The sequence below is a fragment of the Apodemus sylvaticus genome, chromosome 5, assembly GCF_947179515.1.
Source record: "Apodemus sylvaticus chromosome 5, mApoSyl1.1, whole genome shotgun sequence".
Classification (NCBI taxonomy): Eukaryota; Metazoa; Chordata; class Mammalia; order Rodentia; family Muridae; genus Apodemus; species Apodemus sylvaticus.
Window position 1 is genome coordinate 93,544,966 of NC_067476.1, and position 23,791 is coordinate 93,568,756.

General features: G+C 37.6%; 1 protein-coding gene and 1 pseudogene across 1 annotated transcript; one reads left to right on the top strand and one right to left on the bottom strand.

Annotated features, from left to right (window-relative positions):
• The first annotated feature begins 21,623 nt into the window (after positions 1 to 21,623).
• LOC127684489 (olfactory receptor 4K3-like) lies at positions 21,624 to 22,421 on the top strand. The gene has a single exon (XM_052181407.1). The coding sequence runs from the start codon at positions 21,624 to 21,626 to the stop codon at positions 22,419 to 22,421; it is 798 nt and encodes a 265-aa protein (XP_052037367.1).
• A 344-nt stretch (positions 22,422 to 22,765) lies between these two features.
• Positions 22,766 to 23,354, bottom strand: LOC127684490 (60S ribosomal protein L19-like; annotated as a pseudogene).
• Between the last annotated feature and the right edge of the window lie 437 nt (positions 23,355 to 23,791).

Consider the following 23,791-nt stretch of genomic DNA (forward strand, 5'->3'; position numbering starts at 1 on the left):
GTATTATATAAGTAGCACACTACTGGTTTATACAACTGTGGATGTAAAATGCATTGTATCTACTTTGTGATACATACTGATCACCATGATTTATCAAAAATCTTTTAATAATGATCTTCAGAATGTTTTACTTCCAGGTGATAAACACAATTCTAGTTAAAAAAAAAATGTAACCATATACTGCAATAGCTTAAAAAGATGTTACACAGTTAACATAGTAATGCATAGTAAAGATATAGAAGAAAATACACACACGAGAATCATTAAGCCTTTCAAATATCCAGAGTACAATGATCCATGAATTGTCTTCTTTTTCCATATTTTCTAGTGAGTTATTAAACAATATATTTCTTGATATTATAGGTAATGAGTCTGTTGTTCAAATGAGCTCTGTGTAACATATTTATAAAAGCACACACACAATATATAGAATGTTTATATGTATGACAATATATGTCATATTATATACATATATATATATATATATGCAATAAAGTACATGTTTGTGAGGGACGTTTTTTAAGATACTTGCTACTTTTCTTAAGTTCCAACATACATGCTCAGTAACTATGAAATATGCAGGTTTGAAAGAAATAATGACATGCAAATTGATTTTTGTGAACTTAGCAACCACTTTAGCCTTCTATTCTCTTGCCCAGGAGCTATCAGTTTTGTATAAGACCTTTTGTACAATATTGTATTGTATGAAAAACAATAATCTATTAAGGTATGACTGTAAATGTTTTCCTTTAACATAGTGGCAATCCCAATGCTGGTGTTTTGTTAACAAATATTGATGAAGAAAATGAAACTGAATTATCTTTTTTAGACTCTATAAACAATTTTCTTCTATATGTAATATTTTCCTATATTGGTTGTTCTTTTATCAATGCTAAACAATATAATAATCTGAATATTAATATTTATGTAAATATGTATGGATATACTCCTACTTACCCAATTTAGTAGAAACCAAGTAATAGATACTGATGACATATAGAGTAATATTTTAGTAGCTTTTAATGATGTACTTTGCCAGCAGATTGGTTGCTGAGTTTTTATCTGTCTGTCTCTTTTGTTTTTAGAGGGTTAGAATGATTTTACTTATGAAATATGCTTTTAATTGAGGTAGAATGATATCAATTACTTCTTACCTTTCCTTCCTCAAATCATTCTCACCTACATACCTTAAATTCTTCCACTTCTACCCCTCAAGTTGATAGTCTCTTTTTCTTTTTTTATTATTATTATTAAATATATGTGTACATGAATGTAGTTTTATACACATAGAGACTCACGATACATACACAAAGTCTATTGAGTCAAATTTTGTTATTGTATATGAATTCAATTTTGACCACACTACATTTGTCAACAATTAGAGGACTCATTCCTGGGAGATATTATTCCCCTTCTTTTATAGAGACTAGTTCTCAGACATTTAAAATCTGAGTTCTACAATGCCCATGTATTATGTTTTTTTCACTTGAATTGCTATCACTTTACAATTTCTATATTTTATTTGATTAAGTTGATGATCTTCTGATATAGATATGAAAACTCATGGAATGGAACAGGTGAAGAAAACACATAAATTGGGCTCTAAAATTAATTTAAAAAAAAAAAACAAGCAATTCTTAGCCCACTACATACTGGGTATTGGCAAAAATAAACAACTAGAAATATTTTAAGTATTTCCTAAAAGAATAATATCAGAAATGACTTACCAAAATCACACTTTTCTCAATGGTCAGACTTTCTTCCCATTTGATGTATGCTTATGAAGAGACTGATATTATGTAAAGATAGTTTTCTCCACAGTCTGACTTATGTTCCTTTCTGCAATTGCCCCACAGGTGTCCAACGCCACCTATTCTGTACACTGAAAAAAAAAAAGCCCAAAATCTTTGAAATAATTATCTTGGACACCTCTTGGGGATTTCTCTGTTAAGAGTGATACTAAGTGCTAATTACTTATGAAAATATAGAGATGAGTAACTCCTGGTAGTCAACTGGTAGTCAAAACTATTCTCTTTGTCAATTAGGAATAAAGAGAAGATTACTACTGCCAGACCTGTTACTGTATGTATTTAATCAAAGTGACTCCAAACATTTTATACTTATATGACCAACTGCTAAAAGTGTGCGATACTACAAAAAATACTGTAAATATAATATCATAATGTATGCATTTTGGATCAAATTTTGATCACATAATTGATGAATTTCAGTGTGCTCTATAATTATATGTGATGTTTGTATTTTTGAATTTTTCCATAAAGTTATTTAAAGCCATGAGGTGGTTAAAATTATTTCTCTATACTTATTGTTTATGTATGTATGGGACTTTGCCATAGTATAAATAGAGAGAGGTCATAGGGTCACTCTGCCAATTCTCTCCTTCTACCTTCCCCAATTTTCTAGGAATTGAACTTAGATTGTCAGACTTGCACAGCAAAAATCTTTATTCTCAGAGGCATCTTGCCTCCATCTTATTTAACTAAGTATTATAAAGAAGACATAGATACTCATTTCAAACATACTTGCTTTAATTTTAGATTTAAACCATGTAAGAAATACAGCTAAGTATTTGTACCTAAAAAGAGTTAGGGAAATGGTAGAACACAAATTCAAAGATCTCCAACAGCACCCATGGGATTTTTTTGCATGAGAATGTCCCCTAAGGACTCGTGTATCTGAATACTTTGAACTCAGTTGGTGGCACTGCATGAGAAGGTTTTGGATAGGTATGGAATTGCTGGGGAATGTATGTCACTGGGAGTGAGATTTAAGCATTAAAATCTGGAACTGCTAGAGTTTTTTGTTCTTGAATTCATCTTGAGTTTGAAGAAGTGAACTTTTAGCTTCCTGACTCTGCCATTAAGTCTCCAATTGGTATCCATATTTCCTGTCATATAATATTTTTATTTTTCTGGATGAACTAAAACAAACACTTCTTCCTGAGAAACAACTCAGGCTCTAATATCAACATTTGATAAATGGAACCTCATGAAACTAAAACTGACTGACCCTAAAACTGAAAGTGCTAACATTCCAAATATATATATAAAAATTCAAGAAGTTATTCTCCAACAACTCAAATATCCAATTCAAGATGGGGTATAAAACTAAACAAAGAACTCTCAACAGAGGAATATCAAATGGCCAAGAAGCACTTAAAGAAATGTTTAACACTCATAGTTATTAGGGAAATAAAATCAAAATAACTTTAAGATTTTATCTTACACCAATAAGAATGCTTAAGATAAAAACTCAAACAACAGAACTAGAGAAAGAACCCAAGGAGTTGAAGAGGTTTGCAACCTCATAGAAGGAACAACAATATGAACCAACCAGTCCTCTCACAGCTCCCAAACTCCTAACCACCAACCAAAGAGTACACATTGAGGGACCTATGGCTCTAGCTGCATGGGCAGCAGAGGATGGCCTGCATGGATATCAATGAGATAAGAGGCCCTTGGACCTGTGAAGACTCTTTGCCTCAGTGTAGTGGAATTCCAGGACAGGTAATGAGAGTGGGTGGGTTACTAAGCAGGGGGAGGGGAGAGGATAGGGGGGTTTCAGAGGGAAAATGTGGAAAGGGAATAATATTTGAAATGTAAATAAAGAAATTACCAAATAAAAAACAAACTCAAACAACAAAGAGCACATGCTAACAAGGATATAGAGAAAGAATAATCTTCCATTGCTGGTGAAATTGCAAACCTATATAACTACTGTGGAAATCAAACTGGTGGGTTCTCAGAAAACTGGAAACAGTTCACCTGAAAAACCAACTATACCTCTCCTGAGCATATACCCAAAATATGCTCCACCATGCAAGGACACATACTCTAGTATGTTCATGGAAGCTTTATTTGTAATAGCCAGAAACTGGAAACAACCCAATGTCCCTCAAGTGGCAAATGGATACAAAAAATATGGTACATTTATACAATGGAATACTATTCAGCTATTAAAAATAATGACTTCATGAAATTTGCAGGCAAATGGATGGAAATAGAAAATATCATTCTGAGTGGAGTAACCCAGACTCAAATGGATATTCATGGTATATATTCCCTGATAAGTAGGTTTTAGTCATGAGGTACAAGAAACCCATGCTAAACCTTACTGACTCAAAGAAGCTAAGCAGAAGAAACTCCCGAGTGAGGATACTTAAGTCTTACCTAAAAGGGGGAATAAGCCAGGCAATGGTAGCACATGCCTTTAATCCAAACACTTGGGAGGCAGAGGCAGTGAGGAAGTATTAGATGTGGGGAAAGACAGCAGGCAAGGCCAGAAGTCCGAGATAATAAATAGAAATATGTAGTTGTTAGGCTTGAGATAGGGGGAATCTCTAGGACATCCTAGAGACCCGGAATGGGGACAGCTATCAGAAGTCAATATGGATTCATTGGTTTTAATTGCTGAGTAGTATTCCATTGTGTAAATATACCACATTTTCTGTATCCATTCCTCCATTGAGGGGAATCTGGGTTCTTTCCAGCTTCTGGCTATTTATTATAAATAAGTCTGCTGTGAACATTTGTCCAGAAGCTCTGAATACCCAAGGCACAATTAGCATAAGAAATGACTCCCCCCCCCCAAAAAAGAAAGAAATGACTCCCATGAAGAAGTAAGGAGAGGGTCCTGATCCTGGAAAGGCTTGATCTAGCATTGGAGGGGAGTACCAGGACAGAGAAAAAGGAGAGATGTGATTGGAAAATGGTTGGAGAGAAGAAGGTTTATGGGTCATATGAGGAGGGGAGAACTGGGAAAGGGGAAATCATTTGGAATATAAACAAAGAATATAGAAAATAAAAATATATAATAAAAAAAGAAGTCAATATGGGTGACATTAGCTGAAATACATAACAGTGGGAATATGTGTCTTAAATGGGCTACTTCCTATAGCCAGGCAAGTCCTTGAGTGGAGGGTTATGGACACCAATCCACTCACAAAATTTAGATCCAAAATTTGTCCTGTCTATAAGAAATATATATATTCATGGAGTGGTCAACCAATAAATGGCCCAACTTGAGTCCAATCCTATGGGGAAGCATCAATCTCTGACACCATTAATGACACTTTGTTATATTTGCAAATAAGGGCCTAGTATACCTGTTCTCTGAGAGGATCCCCCCAGCATTTAACTAAAACAGATGCAGAAGATCAACATACTAACATTGAGTAGAGGTCACTGAATCTTATACAAGAGTTAGAAGAAGGATTGAAGGACCTAAAGGGGTTAGGAACTCTATAAGAAGATCAAAAGAAGCAACTAACCAGGAACTTTGGAAGTGCTCAGAGACTAACCACCAACCAAAGAGCATATAAGGTCCCTGACACATATATAGATGTGTCATATAGCTCCTTGGTCTTTGTGAGGTTCCACCATTAACTGGAGCAGAGGCTATCCCTAAATCTGTTGCCTGTTTGTGGAATACATTCCCCAACAGGACTGACTTTGCTGTTCCCAGTGGTAGAGGATATACCTAATCCTACAGAGATTTGATGAGACTGGGTGAGGGATATGTTGGGGGACCCATTCTCTCAAAGAGAGGAGGAATGCTGGGAAGGACTCTGAGGGGAAGGCTGGTAAGGGGCACCAGTGATTGGGATGTAAAAATAATTAATTAATTAGTTAATTAATTAATAATGATATCATGAAAGTTAGGTAAGAAATCTATTATTTCATGATAGGCAAAATATGATTGTTAAACTTTGTTATCAAAATAATGGAATTTAGAATCATTATGGAAGCACATATCTGGCTTCATCTTTGAGGTAGTTTTAGAAACATTTAACATTTATCTGAGCAGAGAAATCTTTTTATTTTCTAAAATTTATTTAATTATTTTATGAGTGCAATGTAGTTGTCTTAAGACATACCAGAAAAGAGCATCAGATCCTATTTCAGATGATTTTGAACCACCATGCAGTTGCTGGAAATTGAACTCAGGACTTAACTCTTAACTCATGAGCCATCCCTCTTGTCATTAGCAGAGTAGTCTTAACCCAGAATATCAATGAATCCATCCTTTAGCTTCCAGATTTAAAAACAACACAAAACAAGAAAGAACAAACAAGGAAGATGAAAGGGCAAGGCAGGAAATAAAGTCATTCTGCCATACTTCCTGACTGTAAATGCAGTACAGCCAGGTATACCATCATTGTGCCCTCATGGCCATTCTTTCATGATGGAGTATTTCAACAATACATGACTCAAATCTTTGATTCTTTAATTTTCTTTTGTTATATATTTTATAATATATATTAACACTAAGATACTATATACATATTTAATATATATTATAATATCACTGAGAAATTGCTTATAAGAAAAACACTGGTACTGAGAGATAGAGCCATCAGTGGTCACCATCACTATGAAGCTATACTTTAGAAACCTAACTGAAAATTTTAGAACTTTGAATAGAAAATACCTAGAATGTTATAGACTGCAGACCAGGCCATTCTAGTGAAATTTCAGAGAACCAGAACGTGGCAGGTTTTTCCATGTCCAATTACATTAAAATATTAGTGCAGGAGGAGGCTTGTGATAGGACAGGGAAAAGAGAAGTGGCACAAAGAGATTCAGGGACAGAAATTGACTCAGAGGAGAGGAGAGAAGCCAAGATGGAGGCATATGGACAGGAAGCAGATCCTGATCATGAGTGGTTTTAAATAGTCACAGGTAGTTATGATATCATAAGCATAAAATAACTGGGATAATTTGTCTAATCTAGATGGACAGCTTTTATCATTATCAATTTGGTTCTGAAATTATTGTATTGGCATCTTGGGAATTGAAATTTTATTAACATATAAATCTGATTCTTTATTTTTTTTTTTTTGTTTTGTTTTTTCGAGACAGGGTTTCTCTGTGTAGCCCTGGCTGTCCTGGAACTCACTCTGTAGAGCAGGATGGCCTCGAACTCAGAAATCCGACTGCCTCTGCCTCCCAGAGTGCTGGGATTACAGGCGTGTGCCACCACCGCCCGGCTATAAATCTGATTTTTTAACTATAACCTAGAGTTTCATTTCTACCAGGTTGCTGGTTATTGTGGAGGCTGTCCAAGGGGTGGATGGCTGTTGTGTGGGGCAGATGTTGTGTGGGGTAGTGAAGGGAACTCAAGATCTCCAGCCCTCACTGGGAAGTTGACTGACAGAGAGTAGCTGGATGGATCATGGGAACTGGAAGGTTATTTTTTAATATTTCCTGCAACACCAGAACACCGACAATAATACAAACAGGGATCACAAGGTTGATGTGGTTTTATAGGATAACAAGGGGCTTATCTCCCTAGCACAGAAACTATTCCTTTAAATTCTGACAAAACATATGATGTCATCCTGCCTGTGTATTGAGTGCCAGACTGAATTAAAAAGTAGTTGACTAATGTTTGACTGTGGGTGTCTGTCTCTGCTTTAATCAGTTGCATTCTAATGATGACTGGGCTAGGAAGTGCTCTAAGAGTATAGCAGACTCTCATAAGGAATGATCGCATTAACTTTGTTGTTGCCGTTGTTGTTGTTGTTGTTGTTGTTGTTGTTGTTGTTGTTGATCTTATCTAGTTCTGCTGTAAGTGTCTGAGCAATCCTCCTCATCCACCTCGTCGTTGTCCTCCTCTTCATCCTCCTCGTCCTCGTCCTCGTCCTCATCCTCGTCCTCCTCTTTCTCTTTCTCCTCCTCCTCCTCCTCCTCCTCCTCGTCCTCCTCCTCCTCTTCCTCCTCCTCCTCCTCGTCCTTCTTGTTCTTCTTTGCCATCTAGGCAGCACCTGGCATGGGCTCCACCAAATGCCTTTTGGTTTCAATTTATGCAGAGCTTAGGAAACCCCATGGGTGGCTGGACGTGGAGTGGGTGGAGAGTATAGGAAGTGTGTAGAATTCCGGGAGAATGAGGCCCTCAGAATCAACTAAGCAGAGCTAGTAGGTACTCACAGAGACTTGAAGTACCTTCATGGTTGATTGCTAGGCCTTCATGGGTATGCGGCACACCCTCTGCATACATGCTGTGGTTGTTTAACTTGGATTTCTGTTGGACTTCTAGTAGTGGAATTTAGGATGTCTCTGATTCAATTGTCACCTCCTGGAACCCTTTTTCTCCAACACAGTTGCTTCATCCAGCCTTGATGTAAGAAAATAAGCCTAGTCTTATTGTATCTTGCTATGATACATTTGATTGCTATTATTGGGAAACCTGGTCTTTTTTTTTAAGAGAAATTGAGAAGCAGTGGATCTTGTAGAGCAGATGGCTGGGAAGTTGAGAGGGAGGGGAAACTGCACTTGGTGTATAAAGAAATAAAGAAGCAAAAAGAAATAAAATAACTGACAAAAATTGAAAAGTACATAAATAAATTTAATTAAATAAATAATTAAATTATATATAATTAAATTAATAAGATACAGCAAATTTAAGGCTTAAAATTTAAAAAGTGTTGATACATGCATTCAACAATCAAGAAATTATCACAGCACAAATAATGAACTTAACCCGTGGTATTCCTTATTTTGTATTTATGTGAGATGTACACATGTTTGTGTACATGTTACAAAAATGTGTATGTGTAAGCTATATGGAGGTCAGTGTTTTGTATATCCTATTATTCTGTGTTTAATATTAAATTGACTATAAATTGGTGGTATTTATACCAATTTAATTCCTTTTTCAAATTGTTAATATATTTTCCTTCTTACAATTCCTTTTCTTCCCATCCTTCTCACACAACATTCACATTGCTTTTTTTTCCACCTTCTTTCTCCACTGAGTCCACTTTACACTGCTCAGTTATTCTTGTTAATAAGGGCTGCCCTGATATGTAGTCAGCCTATCTGGAGTCATGTCACTAAAGGACACAGATGGAGAAAGCAAGGTATTCCATGACAAAAACAAATTTACACAATTTTGTTCCACAAATCCAGGCCATCAAAGGATAATGAATGGAAAACACCAACAAGAGGAGGGAAAATACATACTAGAAAAAGCAAGAAATTAATCTTCTTTAAAAAAGCAAAAAGAAGAAGGTCATGCAAACATAACCCCACCTATAATAAAAAAAATAACAGAAAGCAACAATCACTTCTCTTAATATCTCTTAATATCAATGGACACAATTCTCCAATAGAAAGAAAAAGACTAACAGTCTAGCTATAAAAGCAGGACCCAACATTTTACTGCATACAAGAAACCTACCAGGCACAAAGACAAACACTACCTCAGAATAAAAGGCTGGAAAACAATTTTCCAAGAAAATGGTCCCTGGAAACAAGCTGGTATAGCCACCCAAATATCAAATAAAGTCTACTTTCAACCTAATGTAATCAAAAAAGATAAGGAAGACACTTCATACTCATCAAAGGAAAAACTACCAAAATGAACTCTCAATTCTGAGCATATATACTCCAAATTCAAAGGCATCTACATTCATAAAATAAACTTAACTAAAGCTCAAAGCACACATTGTACCCCACACAATACTAATGGGAGACTTCAATACCATACTCTCATCAATGGACAGATCAGGAAAACACAAACTAAACAGAGAAACAGTGAAACTAACAAAAGTTATGAATGAAATGAGTATAACTGATATCTATAGAACATTTTATCCTAAAACAAAAGAATATAACTTCTTTTCAGCACCTCATGGTACCTTCTCCAAAATTGACTATATTCTCAGTCACAAAACTAACCTCAGCTGATATAAGAAGATCGAAATGATTCCATGTACCCTATCACCATTGACTAAGGTCGGTCTTCAATAAGAACAAAAACAACAGAAAGCACACATACACATGAAAACTCAAGAATACTTTACTCAAGGATAACTTGGTCAAAGAAGAAATAAAGAAAGAGATTAAAGACATTTTAGAATTTAATGAATACAAAGGCACAAACATATCCAACCTTATGGGACACAATGAAAGAAGTGCTAAGAGGAAAACTCATAGCACTGAGTGCGCCCAAAAAGAAATTGGAAATAGCATACACTAACAGCTTAACAGGACAGCTGAAGGCCCTAGAACAAAAAGATCTCCTTGTACTAAGCTCAACTCCAAGTGGATCAAGAAACTCCACATAAAATCAGACACTCTGAAACTAATAGAAAAGAAACTGGGAAAGACCCTTGAGATCATGGACACAGGGGAAAAGTTTCTGAATATAACACCAATAGCTTATGCTCTAAGATCAAGAATTGACAAATGGGACCTCATAAAAATCACAAAGTTTCTGTAAGGCAAAGGACACTGTCAAAAGGACAAAACGGCAACCAACAAATTGGGAAAGGATCTTCACCAACCCTATATTCGATAAAGGGCTAATATCCCATATATACAAAGAACTCAAGAAGCTGGACGCCAGAAAGCCAAATAACCCTATTAAAAAAATGGGGTACAGAGCTAAACAAAGAATTTTCACATGAAGAACTTTGAATGGCTGAAAAGCACCTTAAGAAATGTTCAACATCATTAGTCATTAGGGAAATGCAAATCAAAACAACCCTGAGATTTCACCTTAAACCAGTTAGAATGGCTAAGATTAAAAATTCAGGAGATAGTAGGTATTGGCAAGAATGTGGAGAAAGAGGAACACTCCTCCACTGCAGGTGGGAATGCAAGTTGGTACAACCACTCTGGAAATCAGTCTGGCTGTTCCTCAGAAAACTGGCTATACCATTTCCAGAAGATCCTGAAATACCACTCCTGGGTGGAATCCAGAGGATTCCCAGGCAGGCAATAAGGACACATGCTCCACTATGTTTATAGCAGCCCTAGTTATAATAGCCAGAAGCTGGAAAGAACCCAGATGTCCTTCAATGGAGGAATGGATACAGAAAATGTGGTATATTTACACAATGGAATACTACTCAGCAATTAAAAACAATGAATTCATGAAATTCTTAGGCAAATGGTTGGCTCTGGAAAATATCACCCTAAGTGAGGTAACCCAGTCACAAAAGACCACTCATGGAATTCAGTCACTGATAAGTGGATATTAACTCAGAAACTCTGAATACCCAAGACACAATTCACATATCAAATGACTCCCAAGAAGAAGTAAGGAGAGGTCCCGGATCCTGAAAAGGCTTGTCCCAGCATTGTAGGGGAGCACAAGGACAGAGAAGTAGGAGGGCGTTGATAGGAGAATGGGTGGAGGAAAGAGGGCTTAGGGAACTTATGGGGAGGGGGAACTGGGAAAGGGAAAATCATTTGGAATGTAAACATAGACTATAGAAAATAAAAAAAAAAAGTCAAAAAGAAACAAATACACTCAAGACAAGTAGATGGCAGGATATCATCAAACTTGGGGCTGAAATTAACCAAGGAGAAATAAAAAGAACTATGCAAAGAATCAACCAAACAAGGAACAGGTTCTTTGCAAATACCAACAAGGTAGATAAACTTTAGCAAGACAAACCAGAGGGCACAGAGACAGTATCCAAATCAGCAAAATCAGAAGTGAAAAGGGAGGCATAACAGATACTGAAGAAATGCAAAAAATATACAGATCCTACTACAAAAACCTATACTCAACAAAAGTGGAAAATCTTGATGAAATGGACAATTTTCTGGCAGATGCTAAGTACCAAAGTTAAATCAGGATGACATAAATGATATAAACAATCTCATAACCCCTGAAGAAATAGAAGCAGTCATTAATAGTCTCCCAACAACAACAACAACAACAACAAAGCTCAGGACCAGATGGGTTCACAAAATATAAACTGAAGAAACACTACCCAATTCATTTTATGGAGCCATAATTACTCTGATACCTAAACCACACAAAGACCCAACAAAAAAGAGAACTTTAGACCAATTGCCTTTATGAATATCGATACAAAAATATTCAATAAAATTCTTGCTAACCTGTAGCCGCCTGTGGCCACATGCGAACTGCATACCTGGAAGAGAATTCTGAGGATAAATGGGAAGGGGACGAAAGAGAATTGAGTCAAGATGACAGTTGCCGATAGAGACTGACTTTACTATTATTTAGCCAATATATATAGTCTTTAGAAAACAACCCTGCCCCCCCAAATGGCCGCGAATTCCTTGGTTCTTCTTCTCAGCGGGTCTCCTGCTTCTAGTCACGCAGGTTTCTGCTGGTCTCCAGGTGAGATTGCCCTGAGGCAGCCTTGGTTGTTAAGGTGAAAGCAGCTGTATTGTTCCCAATGGAACAAGGGCCAGAGATAACACCAGGGGAAGGGTGGAGGCTGCCGGCCATGAATGTCACAGCTTGAATAGGCTGGGTAACACCAGCGGAAGGGTGGGGGCTGCTGGCCAGGAATGTCACAGCTTGAATAGGATGGGCTAAGAAGTCCAGTCAAATGCTGTGGGGGAAGGGACAATTCCCCCTTAGTTATTAATTTTTAACAACTCAGTGGATATAAATATATTCGTCCAATGGACGACAGGCCTTTAACCAGTGAGGGAAAACAGAGGTCCAACCCCCTTAAACATTAAACGACATCTTTTTCAGGGGAGGGGAAATAGACTGCCTTAATAATTTAAGGACAGTCTCTCAATGTCAACCCCTATGCAGCCGGACGTGCTTTTCAGGGAAATTCGGAAGCAGGATTTTTTCCTTTTCCCTTGCAGTGCCTCGCCTCGCTCCTCAAACTGATGGCCATGTTTGTTATATTAACATGCATAGTTCCGAATACTATGCAGCCTCATTTTTGAGGATCCACTGGTTAAGTAAATGCTCTGTGAATATGAGTTGGGTGGCTGGCCTTTATAACCACCCATCCTCATCCTGGTGGCCATTGCTGTAGAGGCTGATCTTCTGAGTGTTGAATCTGAGAGATACCTGCTTGAAGCACAAGAGATTAAGAGAAAAAACCTGTTTGGTCAGTATCAGAAGGCCCAAGGCGTTCAATTCGATTGCAAATTTGTGGCTCAGGCAGGAGGCCTGGCCTGCAAATTAACTGTAAGAACACAAAGGAACCTTTCTTCCCAAGTAAGTGAGAAGTGGCTTAGGGAATGCCTTTATGAATTAATTATACTTACCAGCAGCTTTAGGGTGTGTTTGCCTGTCTTACCAATCTCTCTGGCAGCCAACGTGCTCCATCTTCTCCCTGAGAAAAAATACAAACTGACCCTCTCCCCCAAATTAAAACAGGGTCTGGACCATTCCATGTATTAGTTAAAGGGTCCTGCCGCTTAACCATGGTGTAGGAATTGGAAGTAACTGGGTGCCAATGTTGGTCTGCTGCAGACTGACCTTTAGCATCAGTTTGCAGAACATTCAAAACAAATAAGACAAAGGCAAGATGTGCTTTGGGGGACCTGGGGGGGGGGTATAGATTCCCCTTCTTTGTTTTAAAAAGCCAGTTTTTAAGTGTGCGATGAGCACGCTCCACGATTCCTCGACCCATTGGGTTATAAGGAATTCCAGTTTTATGTTTAATACCAAATTCTTTACAAAATGAGATAAAGTTCTTACCAGAATAGGCTGGTCCATTGTCTGTCTTAATGACCTTGGGTAATCCCATGGTATTAAAGCCTTGTAAACAATGATTACATTTTTAGAGGCTTCTCCCGAATGTAGGGAGGCAAAAAGAAGTCCTGAGCAAGTATCAATGCAATCATGTATAAATTTAATTTTCCAAATTCTACATAGTGAGTTACATCCATTTGCCAAATTTGATTGGGCATAAGGCCACGTGGATTAACCCCTAAATGGGGAACTGGGGCTAAGACAATTAGGGCATTGTTTTACAATCATTCTTGCTTGCTCCTTTGTGATCTTATGACGGAGTCTTAGTGTATGGCTAGAAAGATGAAATTTATCATGATCACGTCTAGCCATTTCTACAGGTTCTAAAACTAAAGCCTCTCCTATAAGAGCTCTGTCAATGCACTCATTACCCTGAGCCAAAGGTTCAGGAAGACCGGAGTGAACTCGTATATGGCCAATATAAAAGGGATTTTTTTCTAGCAAGAATGATACTTTGCAATTATGAAAACAAGGATCCAGCTGGCGTATTAAAATTAAATGTGCCACAGGTTTCTAATAAGGGGACAGATTCAGCAACATACAAACTGTCTGTAAAAAGATTAAAAGTACTATCTACAGATTGAAAGACACTTAATACCACTGTCAGCTCTGATAACTGAGCAGAAAGCCCAGGGGTCTCTATAACCACCTGTTGATTATTAATAAGATATCCAGCTCTTCCTTTGGAAGAGCCGTCTGTGAAAATTAAAAGAGTATTATGCAACGGCTATAAAGATGTCATTTTAGGAAATACAACCTCATGCATATTTAAAAACTTTATCAATTTGTCTTGAGGATAATGGTTATCTATAGTCCCTTCAAAGCCTATTTGAGCAAGTAACCAATCTGTGCTATGCTGTTTTAACCAAGCATCTTGATCTACGTAATAAGGCTGAATAATAACATCTGGTTCTTTGCCAAAATAAGTTAGCGCCTGCTTTCTTCCAAGCACAATTACTTGGGCTACTGCCTCATAATATGGCAAGATATTAAGCCTTGAAGACACCCTCAAATGAATCCACATCAGAGGAGCCTTTTGCCATAATAAACTGGTAGGCAAATGAGTCGTATTCAAAATTAGCAGATGCAAAGGTAAAGAATAATTTATATAGGTAACAAATTGATTTTCAATATCTTTCTCCACTAGCTGTAAAACCAAAAGTCCTTCTGAAGTTAATAATCTAGGGGATGCAGGATCAGCATTCCCCTTTAGAATATCAAATAAAGGTCGTAATTCTCCTGTAGTAAGCTTTAAATATGGCCAAAGCCAGTTAATGTCACCCAATAACTTCTGAAAATCATTTAAAGTTTTTAAATTGTCCCTGCGAATAATTATCTTCTGGGAAAAATTAGCTTGATCTGTAAGATTGAAACCCAGATAATTATACGGATCCTGGGTTTGTACTTTTTCTGGAGCGATTTGCAATCCTTTAGCAGCTAAAGCTTGTTGTAAATCTTTAAAATATAAAAGCAAAGTCTGAGGACTTTTTCCTGCAACCAGATTCATCTGTGATAAAAGGTCTCTCCCCCAAAGGGTAGTAGGCAAGTTTTGCATAACATAAGGCTGGATTTACCCTGAATTTCCCTCTTTATCTTTCCAAGTTAGAAGTCTCGCGCTCTGTTTTGGATTATCAGCTTATCTGATGCCTTGGAGATACGTAAGTGTCTCCATCAAGGGCCAGCTAGATGGCCAGTCTTGTCCTTTAATAATTGTTACATCAGCTCCCGTATCTATTAATCCTTCAAAACCCTTTCCTTCAATTGTCAATTTAAGGTTAGGTCTCTTATTGGTAATAGATTGAACCCAATACACTCCGGAGGAGCCAAAGTCTTGCTGTCCTCTTTTATCTTTAACGAATTTCGAAGGCAGTGGATGTAAAGGAACCAAAACAAGTTGAGCAATTCTTTGGTTAGCAGGTATAGTTATGACACCATGAGGGGAAGCAACCATAATTTTTATTTCTACCTCATAGTCACTGTCTATGACACCTGCTTCGTCCTAGAAGTAATCCCCCAGTTCCTTCAGGTAAAGGTCCAAAAACTCCTGTAGGCAGGATTTGGACACCCATTTCTGGGGTTAATACGACCTAGAAGGTGATACTGAGGTCCAGTCCCGTGCTTCCTGGTGTTGCTCTGGCAAGCTCGAAGATAGATTTTTCTTGGCTTGGCAGCAGCTGTGTTACCCCATAAACTGTCTGTCCTGGATGAATCAGGGCCTGGGGTGGGCCCCTCCTCTCGTTTCCTGACACGGGTCTGCCTTGAATATTAGTTTTGGACTTGCATCCCCTAACACAATGGTTTCCTTTCCTACACTTAGGACAGATTCCTGGGGAGCAAACTGATTGCCCGCTTATAGCACCCCTGTTATCAGGGCAATCACTTTTAAAATGACCCAGACTGCCACATTTAAAACACTTTTTATTTCCTCGTCTCTGCAAAAGTATTCCCTGGATGGTGGTTCCCTGCAATGCTGCGGCCATTGCTAGACCCTGATTATACGAGGGGCCAATTTCAGAACAGAGACGAATATAACCAGCCAAGTCTGTCTTCCCCCTGTGAGGTCTGATGGCCTCGCGGCAAGCTGCATTAGCATTTTCATAAGCTAGCTGAGTAACCAATGGATTTTCTGCCTGAGAATTTCCAAAAATTCTATTAGCTGTTTTTAACAATCTATCCACAAAATCCTGAAAAAGCTCATCAGGAGCCTGTTTGACACCTGTTAAGTTTCCACTAAGATCTCCCTTTGATGGTAAAAGATTCCAAGCATGGCGGGCAGCCATCGCAATCTGTGCATATATTGCTATGGGAAACCCAATCTGATTAGTATTTCCTGCATATACACCTGCTCCCAGTAACATATCTGCATTCCATTCTGGATGGCCTGCCTGAGTATTTACGGTGGCAGTTCTTTTGCTAGCCTCACGCCATTCAGAACTCCAAAGCAAGAAATCTCCTCCTGATAAAGTAGCCTTATACAAAGTTCTCCAATCCTGTGGAGTTAAATGTGACTCTATCACAGTATCTAATAAAGCTTGTGTAAAAGGGGCTCTAGGGCCATATTGAGCTACAGCTGCCTTTAATTCTTTTATCTCTTTGAATTCCAATGTCTGATATCATGTAATCCTATTCTCCTGGTCTTAGATCTCAAGGACAGGAAAAGCTAAGAGTTCTGATGTATCCTGCCCTTCTCCACGAGCCTAGCTTATCGCTCTTTCTAGTGGCGATTGGTGTGTCTCAGGATCATCGTTCTCTCTAGTATTTGATACCCTTTTTAGCTCCTGTAATTTATTAGTCAATTTCTGCAATTTAATTTCAAACTCCAACTTTTGTAACTGCATATCTCTCTGGATCTCGTCTCCTGCCATCAAAGTCATAGGCGGAGCAGATGGCACAATAGGGGCTCATTCTTCCCCCATGAGATTCAGCTGTTCTCTTTTTGGGATGAGCTGCCTTTTCTATAATTAGCTCATCAGCACTATCTCTGCGTTTTTGTAACTTAGGGTGGGGAGGGTCCTTCTTTGCAGAGGTCCTCTCCGGCAGGCTTCCTTCTTGAGATTCCTCAAGTTCTTGAATAATATCTAATTTCTCTAAGCCTCCTTCATCTATAATATCCTTTATAAGTGTCCAGAGGCATAGGGTAATATTATCTGCCTTGGCTGCCTTTAGCGAATTACCAATTCTTTCCCGGGTTCTCTCGTTTAACGTTCGTTTTTCTTGGAACCAAGGACAGCAAGAATATATTTGATACAAGAAATCTTCTAACCTTCCTTCTTCAAACCCTATCCCTTTCGCCTGAAGCAACTCTTGAATGTTGAGGGCGCAAATTTCACGCTAACTTTCCTGTCCCATTTTCCCCTATCTATCTATCCCAAGCAGCCACTGTGCCGGGTCAGCACAATTCTGCTTGCCTATCCATATCCTTCTGCACCCACAACAATAGTTTCAAAGGATAAAATTTTACATTACCGCTAGCATTTAACTCCTATAGTTGTTTACCGTACTGATACCATCTTCTTTCCACTTTTTCTGTGAAGCTTCGCCAGATAGGGTCACCTCAGGAAATTCTCCCCTATCAGGTCTGTCCGTGTTCAAGGCGCCATTATGTAGCCACCCGCGACCACATGTGAACTGGGGACCTGGAAGAGAATTCTGGGGATAAACGGGAAGGGGACGAAAGAGAATTGAGTCAAGACGACAGTTGCCGATAGAGACTGACTTTACCATTATTTAGCCAATATATATAGTCTTTAGAAAACAACCCTGCCCCTGAAGTGGCCACGAATTCCTTGGTTCTTCTTCTCAGCGGGTCTCCTGCTTCTAGTCACGCAGGTTTCTGCTGGTCTCCAGGTGAGACTGCCCTGAGGCAGCCTTGGTTGTTAAGGTGAAAGCGGTTGTATTGTTCCCAACAGGAACAAGGGCCGGAGATAACACCAGGGAAAGGGTGGAGGCTGCTGGCCATGAATATCACTGCTTGAATAGGCTGGGTAACACCAGCGGAAGGGTGGGGGCTGCTGGCCAGGTATGTCACAGCTTGAATAGGATGGGCTAAGAAGTCCAGCCAAATGCTGTGGGTGAAGGGATACTAATTGGCAAGAACACATCAAAATGATCATCCATCATGGTTAACTAAGCTTCATCCCAGGGATTAATGGATAGCTCAATATATGGAAATCCATCAATCTAATCCACTATATAATCAAGTCAAAGAAAAAAAATCATATGATCATTTCCCTAGATGCTGAGAAAACTTTTGACACAATACAATGCCTCTTCATGATAAAAGTCTTGGAAAGATCAGGAATTCAAGGCACATACCTAAACATATTAAAAGAAATATAGAGCAAACCAGTAACCAACATCAAACTAAATGGAGAGAAACTTGAAGCAATCCTACTGAAATCAGGGACTAGACAAGGCTGTCCACTCTCTTCCTACCTGTTCAATGTAGTACTCCAAATACTAGCCATAGCAATTACACAACAAAAGGAGGTCAAAGGGATTGAAATTGGAAAGGAAGAAGTCAAAATATCACTATTAGCAAATGATATGATAGTATACTTATGTGACCCAAACAAATCCTCCAGAGAACTCCTGAACCTGATAAACAAGTTCAGCAAAATGTCTGGATATAAAATTAACTAGATCAAATCAGTAGCCTCTCTATACTCAAAGGATAAAGTGGCTGAGAAAGAAATTAGGGAAATGACAGCTTTCAAAATAGTAACAAAGAATATAAAATACCTTGGTGTGAATCTCACCAAGCAAATGAAAGATCTGTATTACAAGAACTTCAAATTTCTGAAGAAAGACATTGAAGATGATCTCAGAAGATGGACAAATCTCCCATGATCATGGATTGGGAGCACTAATATACTAAAAATGGCCACTTTGCCTAAAGCAATCTACAGATTCAATGCAATTCCCACCAATATCCCAACTCATTTCTTCAAAGAGTTAGAAAGAGTAAATTCCAAATTTATCTGGAATAACAAAAAACCCAGGACAGCAAAAACTATTTTCAACAATAAAAGTACCTCTGGCAGAATCACCATCCCTGACCTCAAGTTCTACTACAAAAAATAGTGATTAAAAACTGTAGGTTGTTGGTATAGAAATGGGCAGTAAGTTCAATGGAATAGAAGTGAAGGCCCAGAAATGAGCCTACAAGCATATGGTCACTTGATCTTTGACAAAGGAGCTAAAACCATCCAGTGGACAAAAGAAAGCGTTTTCAACAAATGGTCCATATGATTCATCTTAGAGCATGTGTGTTTTTGAACATGTAAAATACTAATGCAAAAATTACTAAGTATTTTGAAAGTGAAAGGAATTTATTTTCTTTATTTTATTGAGTTCTTGAATAAAATTCAGAAGTTGGAGGCTGGGGAATCCCCAAAGTCTGTGAAAGCAAACACGTTTACAATTGCTTGGTTCTGTTTAATATGAGAACGGGAATCTTTCCATGGCAGACATAACTGTGGTCAATGAATATGAGCCACTCTGAAGTGAAACTCTCTTATCAAAACAGGACACAGTGGGGATGACAATAAAATAGCTTCAAGTTCAAGAAAGAATCAGAGGAAAATGAGTGAAGGGGAAGGAACTGTTTATGAGCTGATCCTTGTAATGTGAGTATATGATAAAATTCCTGTTGTATTTAATTGCAACTACTCATTTAAGGTCCGTTCACTTATTTTAGTATCACATTTTATTTTTTTATACTCTTGATGGTTTTACAGTGGATTATGGATTGGTAATTACTTCACAAAGTAAAGTTGTGCTTCAAAAAGATACTGTACAAGTTTTCCTTTCCAACAAATCCTTGAGACTGATAGACACTTAAAGCAATTTTATATGCTCAAGTTTAATGATTTCTTACTGTACTCTTATAATTCCTAAGTCTCTCAGCTTGAAGAAAAATTGTTCATAGGACACTAAACTTACTCTAATGCTATCTGATTAAATTTGTATTATTGGATTCTGTATTATCTCAAAATACAAGCAATATACTAGGAAAGTAGTTAATAAAGATTAGAGGGAGCTAAAAGTAGATGTGTTCAGAATAATCATAATTCACTAATAACTCACAAAATCAAAAAACTGTGATGAAAATGCCACAGATATTCAAGAGTTAAGTACACTGTATTTTAACACAATAAAACTACACAAACTCATAAGTAAACACAGTATTTATATTTCATCTTTAAAGAGTAAAGTGCCTATTTTCACAAATATCATTCATTTTCTTTGACTGATCAAAACCAAGCTCCTTGTCAGTTATCTACTAGTCTGGAAATAATACTGGAGGCTTTAAAATCAATTATGTGTTTGTATTCCATCATTACAACTTCATTGAAGCAATTTACAGAGGAAAATCACAAATATATTTTCAAAACAATGTTTTTAATGTACTTACAAGTGATATTATATAATATCTGCTAATAGATTGATGTTTTAATCTTCCAATTTCAATTATAAAAAATAAATAAAATGCACAGGAATAAAGATGAGGAATAAATAAAGGACGAAGGGAGAAAAGAAAGAAAAGATTAAAGCAGATGAAGCTTTCATGAAATTAGTGTTCAAACTATTATATGAAATCTAACCATTTAGTGTTGAAAGCCAGTTAGTACAAGACAAAAAGTGACAATCCCACGACTAGAAATACATATTATTCAAAGATAAGCTTCTATGGATCAGTCTAAATTCCAACAAAAGATAATGCTGACAATGAATGTTCAGCACCTGCATTCTCAGTTTATTTACCCGACAGGTATTCTCAACACATTAGAGGAAACTCAGTTTATTCTGTGTATTGATATGCAGCCAAAAATAGAGCTACCACTAGAATTTTGAGTTTATGTTTGAAATATGTCAATAGATTTTCATTCTGGAATTATGATGGTCAAGAGGCTCCAACTGTGTCTCAGATGTTTGTACGATGAAAATATCTCTGATTCCATTTAGACAAGATAGATTTAGGACTTAGAAAGTATAAGGATAATATTTGTTACTAATATTACTCTATTACTATAGTATACTATACTAAATTACTATACTAATATTACTATACTAATAAACAGTATACTAATTTCAAAACTCTACTTATTGTCTTTCAGATGTGTGAAAATGTTGACCCATCATTCTACATTAAGGAGCCTTCCAACCTAAGACATAATATCCGAACACATACAAAAGGAAATACTTTAAACTTGGGATGATAAGTTGCTAAGATTTCAGTTAGCATTATTCCTGTTTCCTTGATCCTTAGCAAAATGTTATTGTTTCTATTCCAGGACATCTTGGTTAACCTCTCTCTCTCTCTCTCTCTCTCTCTCTCTCTCTCTCTCTCTCTCTGTGTGTGTGTGTGTGTGTGTGTGTGTGTGTGTCTGCCTCTCTCTCTCTCTCTCTCTCTCTCTCTCTCTCTCTCTCTCTCTCTCTCTCTCTCTCTCTCTCCCTCTCTCCCTGTCTTCCTCTCTCCCTCTCTCCCTCTCCCCCACCTCTCTCTCTGTCTCTGTCTCTGCCTCTCTCTCTGTCTCTCTGTCTCTGTCTCTGTCTCTCTCTCTTCTGTCATCTGTCTCTTTTTGAAGGTCAATAGAGTCTTTTATCTAATGGCAGAGACTAACCATACTGTGATTTCTCAATTTATTTTTCTGGGACTTTGTACTTCAAGGGAACTTGAGATCTTCCTCTTACTACCATTTTCCATCCTCTACCTGATGACTGTGATAGGCAACCTCTTTTTGGTGATAATGATAATCACTAATCAGCATCTGCATTCTCACATGTCCTTTCTGTTAGCTAATCTCTCATTTATTGACTTCTGCCTTTTTTCAATAAATGCACCCAAACTGACCATAGGTCTCCTAAACGAAAATAAAACCATTTCCTTTGAGGGCTGCATGAGCAAAAGTCTCTGTGTACATTTCTTTGCAGGAAGTGATATAGTACTTCCTGTAACAATGGACTATGACCGATGTGTGGCCATATGCAGGCTACTCCACTACTGCAGCATCATGGACAGGCAGAAGCACTTCTGGCTCATTGTGATATCATGGATTATTGGATTTGTACATGGCATTAGTCAGATGCTCTTGATTTTGGATCTACCTTTCTGTGGACCAAGAGTGTTAGACAGCTTTTTCTGTGATATTCCTTTAGTGATGAAGTTAGCCTACATGAATACTGATACTCTAGAAATCATAATAAATGCTGAAAGTGGCATTTTAGCAACAACTTGTTTCATCCTGTTACTGATATATTATACTTACATTCTATTGACTGTTCAACTTCGCTCTAAAGATGGCTCATCAAAAGCACTGTCCACATGTACATCCCATATCGTAGTGGTTGTGCTCTTCTTTGGGCCCATCACTTTCCTCTATCTTTGGCCAGTCAACATCACTTGAGTGGACAGGTTTCTAGCTGTGTTTTACTCAGTCATCACACCTCTCCTGAATCCATCCATCTCTACACTGAGAAATAAAGATAGTAAGAATGCCATAAAGAAGCTGATAAATTGCATGTGAATTATTCAGTATAATTTTTATTCTTTTCATGTAACCAAAAATTTTATTTTTCCGTACTCCTTTAGTCACATCTTGACATGAAATTGAATTGTTTAATTTTATTTCTGCAAGCTATCCTTAACTCTTTTTTCTCTTTTTAATGAACAAATGCTTGTTTTACTTTAATGATTGATCCGTGTGAGACCACAGCCAAGCCACTATGTACAGAAATGAGGGAAGCTTTATTACTTGGTCTCTTCCTCCTTGGACAGTGTCTTGATGCTTTCTTCTTTCTTGGCTTTGAAGTGCTCCTCCCAGTGCTTTTGTGCTTCCTTGGCCTTAGACCTGTGAGCCTCATCCTGGTCAGCCAGTGGCTTCTTGCGGGCCTTGTCTTCCTTCAGCTTGTGGATGTGCTCCATGAGAATCTGCTTGTTTTTGAATACCTTCCCTTTGACCTTCAGGTACAGGCTGTGATACATAGGGCGGTCAATCATCTTAGATTCCTGGTATCTCTTGAGAAGCTGGCACAAGATCCTCATCCTTCTCATCTAGGTCACCTTCTCAGGGCATCTGAGTTTTGGCAGTACACTTCATCTTCCCTATTTCCATACGCCTGCCCTTCTTTTGGCCCAGAGTGTTTTTCCTGCAGCAAGCCCGGGAATGTACAGTCACAGGCTTCTGGGTGATCAGCCCATCTTTGATCAGCCTCCTGATTTGCTGACTGGAGTTGGCATTGGCAATTTCATTGGTCTCATTGGGGTCTAACCAGACGTTCTATTTCCCATAGCAGAGGACACTAGATGCAAGCCTCTTCTGCAGCCTGAGCATAATCATGGCTTAACTCTCAATGTATGAAAATATTATTATGAAAATACATTTAAAAGTATAACACTTATATTTTCACTAATTATAAAGAATGATACTTCAACATAAAAATATTTTTGTGTCTGAAAGTTTGAAGATAATAAAAATGATATAAATGATAGTAACCAATATTTACTGAACATTACCAATATCTCCATAATGCTATAATTACTAGGTTATTATTAATCACTAGATTAATTACTAGATCATTAACAATATGTTTATTTGAATATTTATTCAATATTAATTTTTAAAACATATATCTTTATGTACCAATCCTAATTCTTATTTGGTACAAAAAAATTCATAAAAAACCTTGCAAAGCCTGGATTCACTTAGAAATCAAAATGATAAACAGATAAAATCATCATGCTAGTAGTTTCATCTCTACACAGTTTTTACGGTTT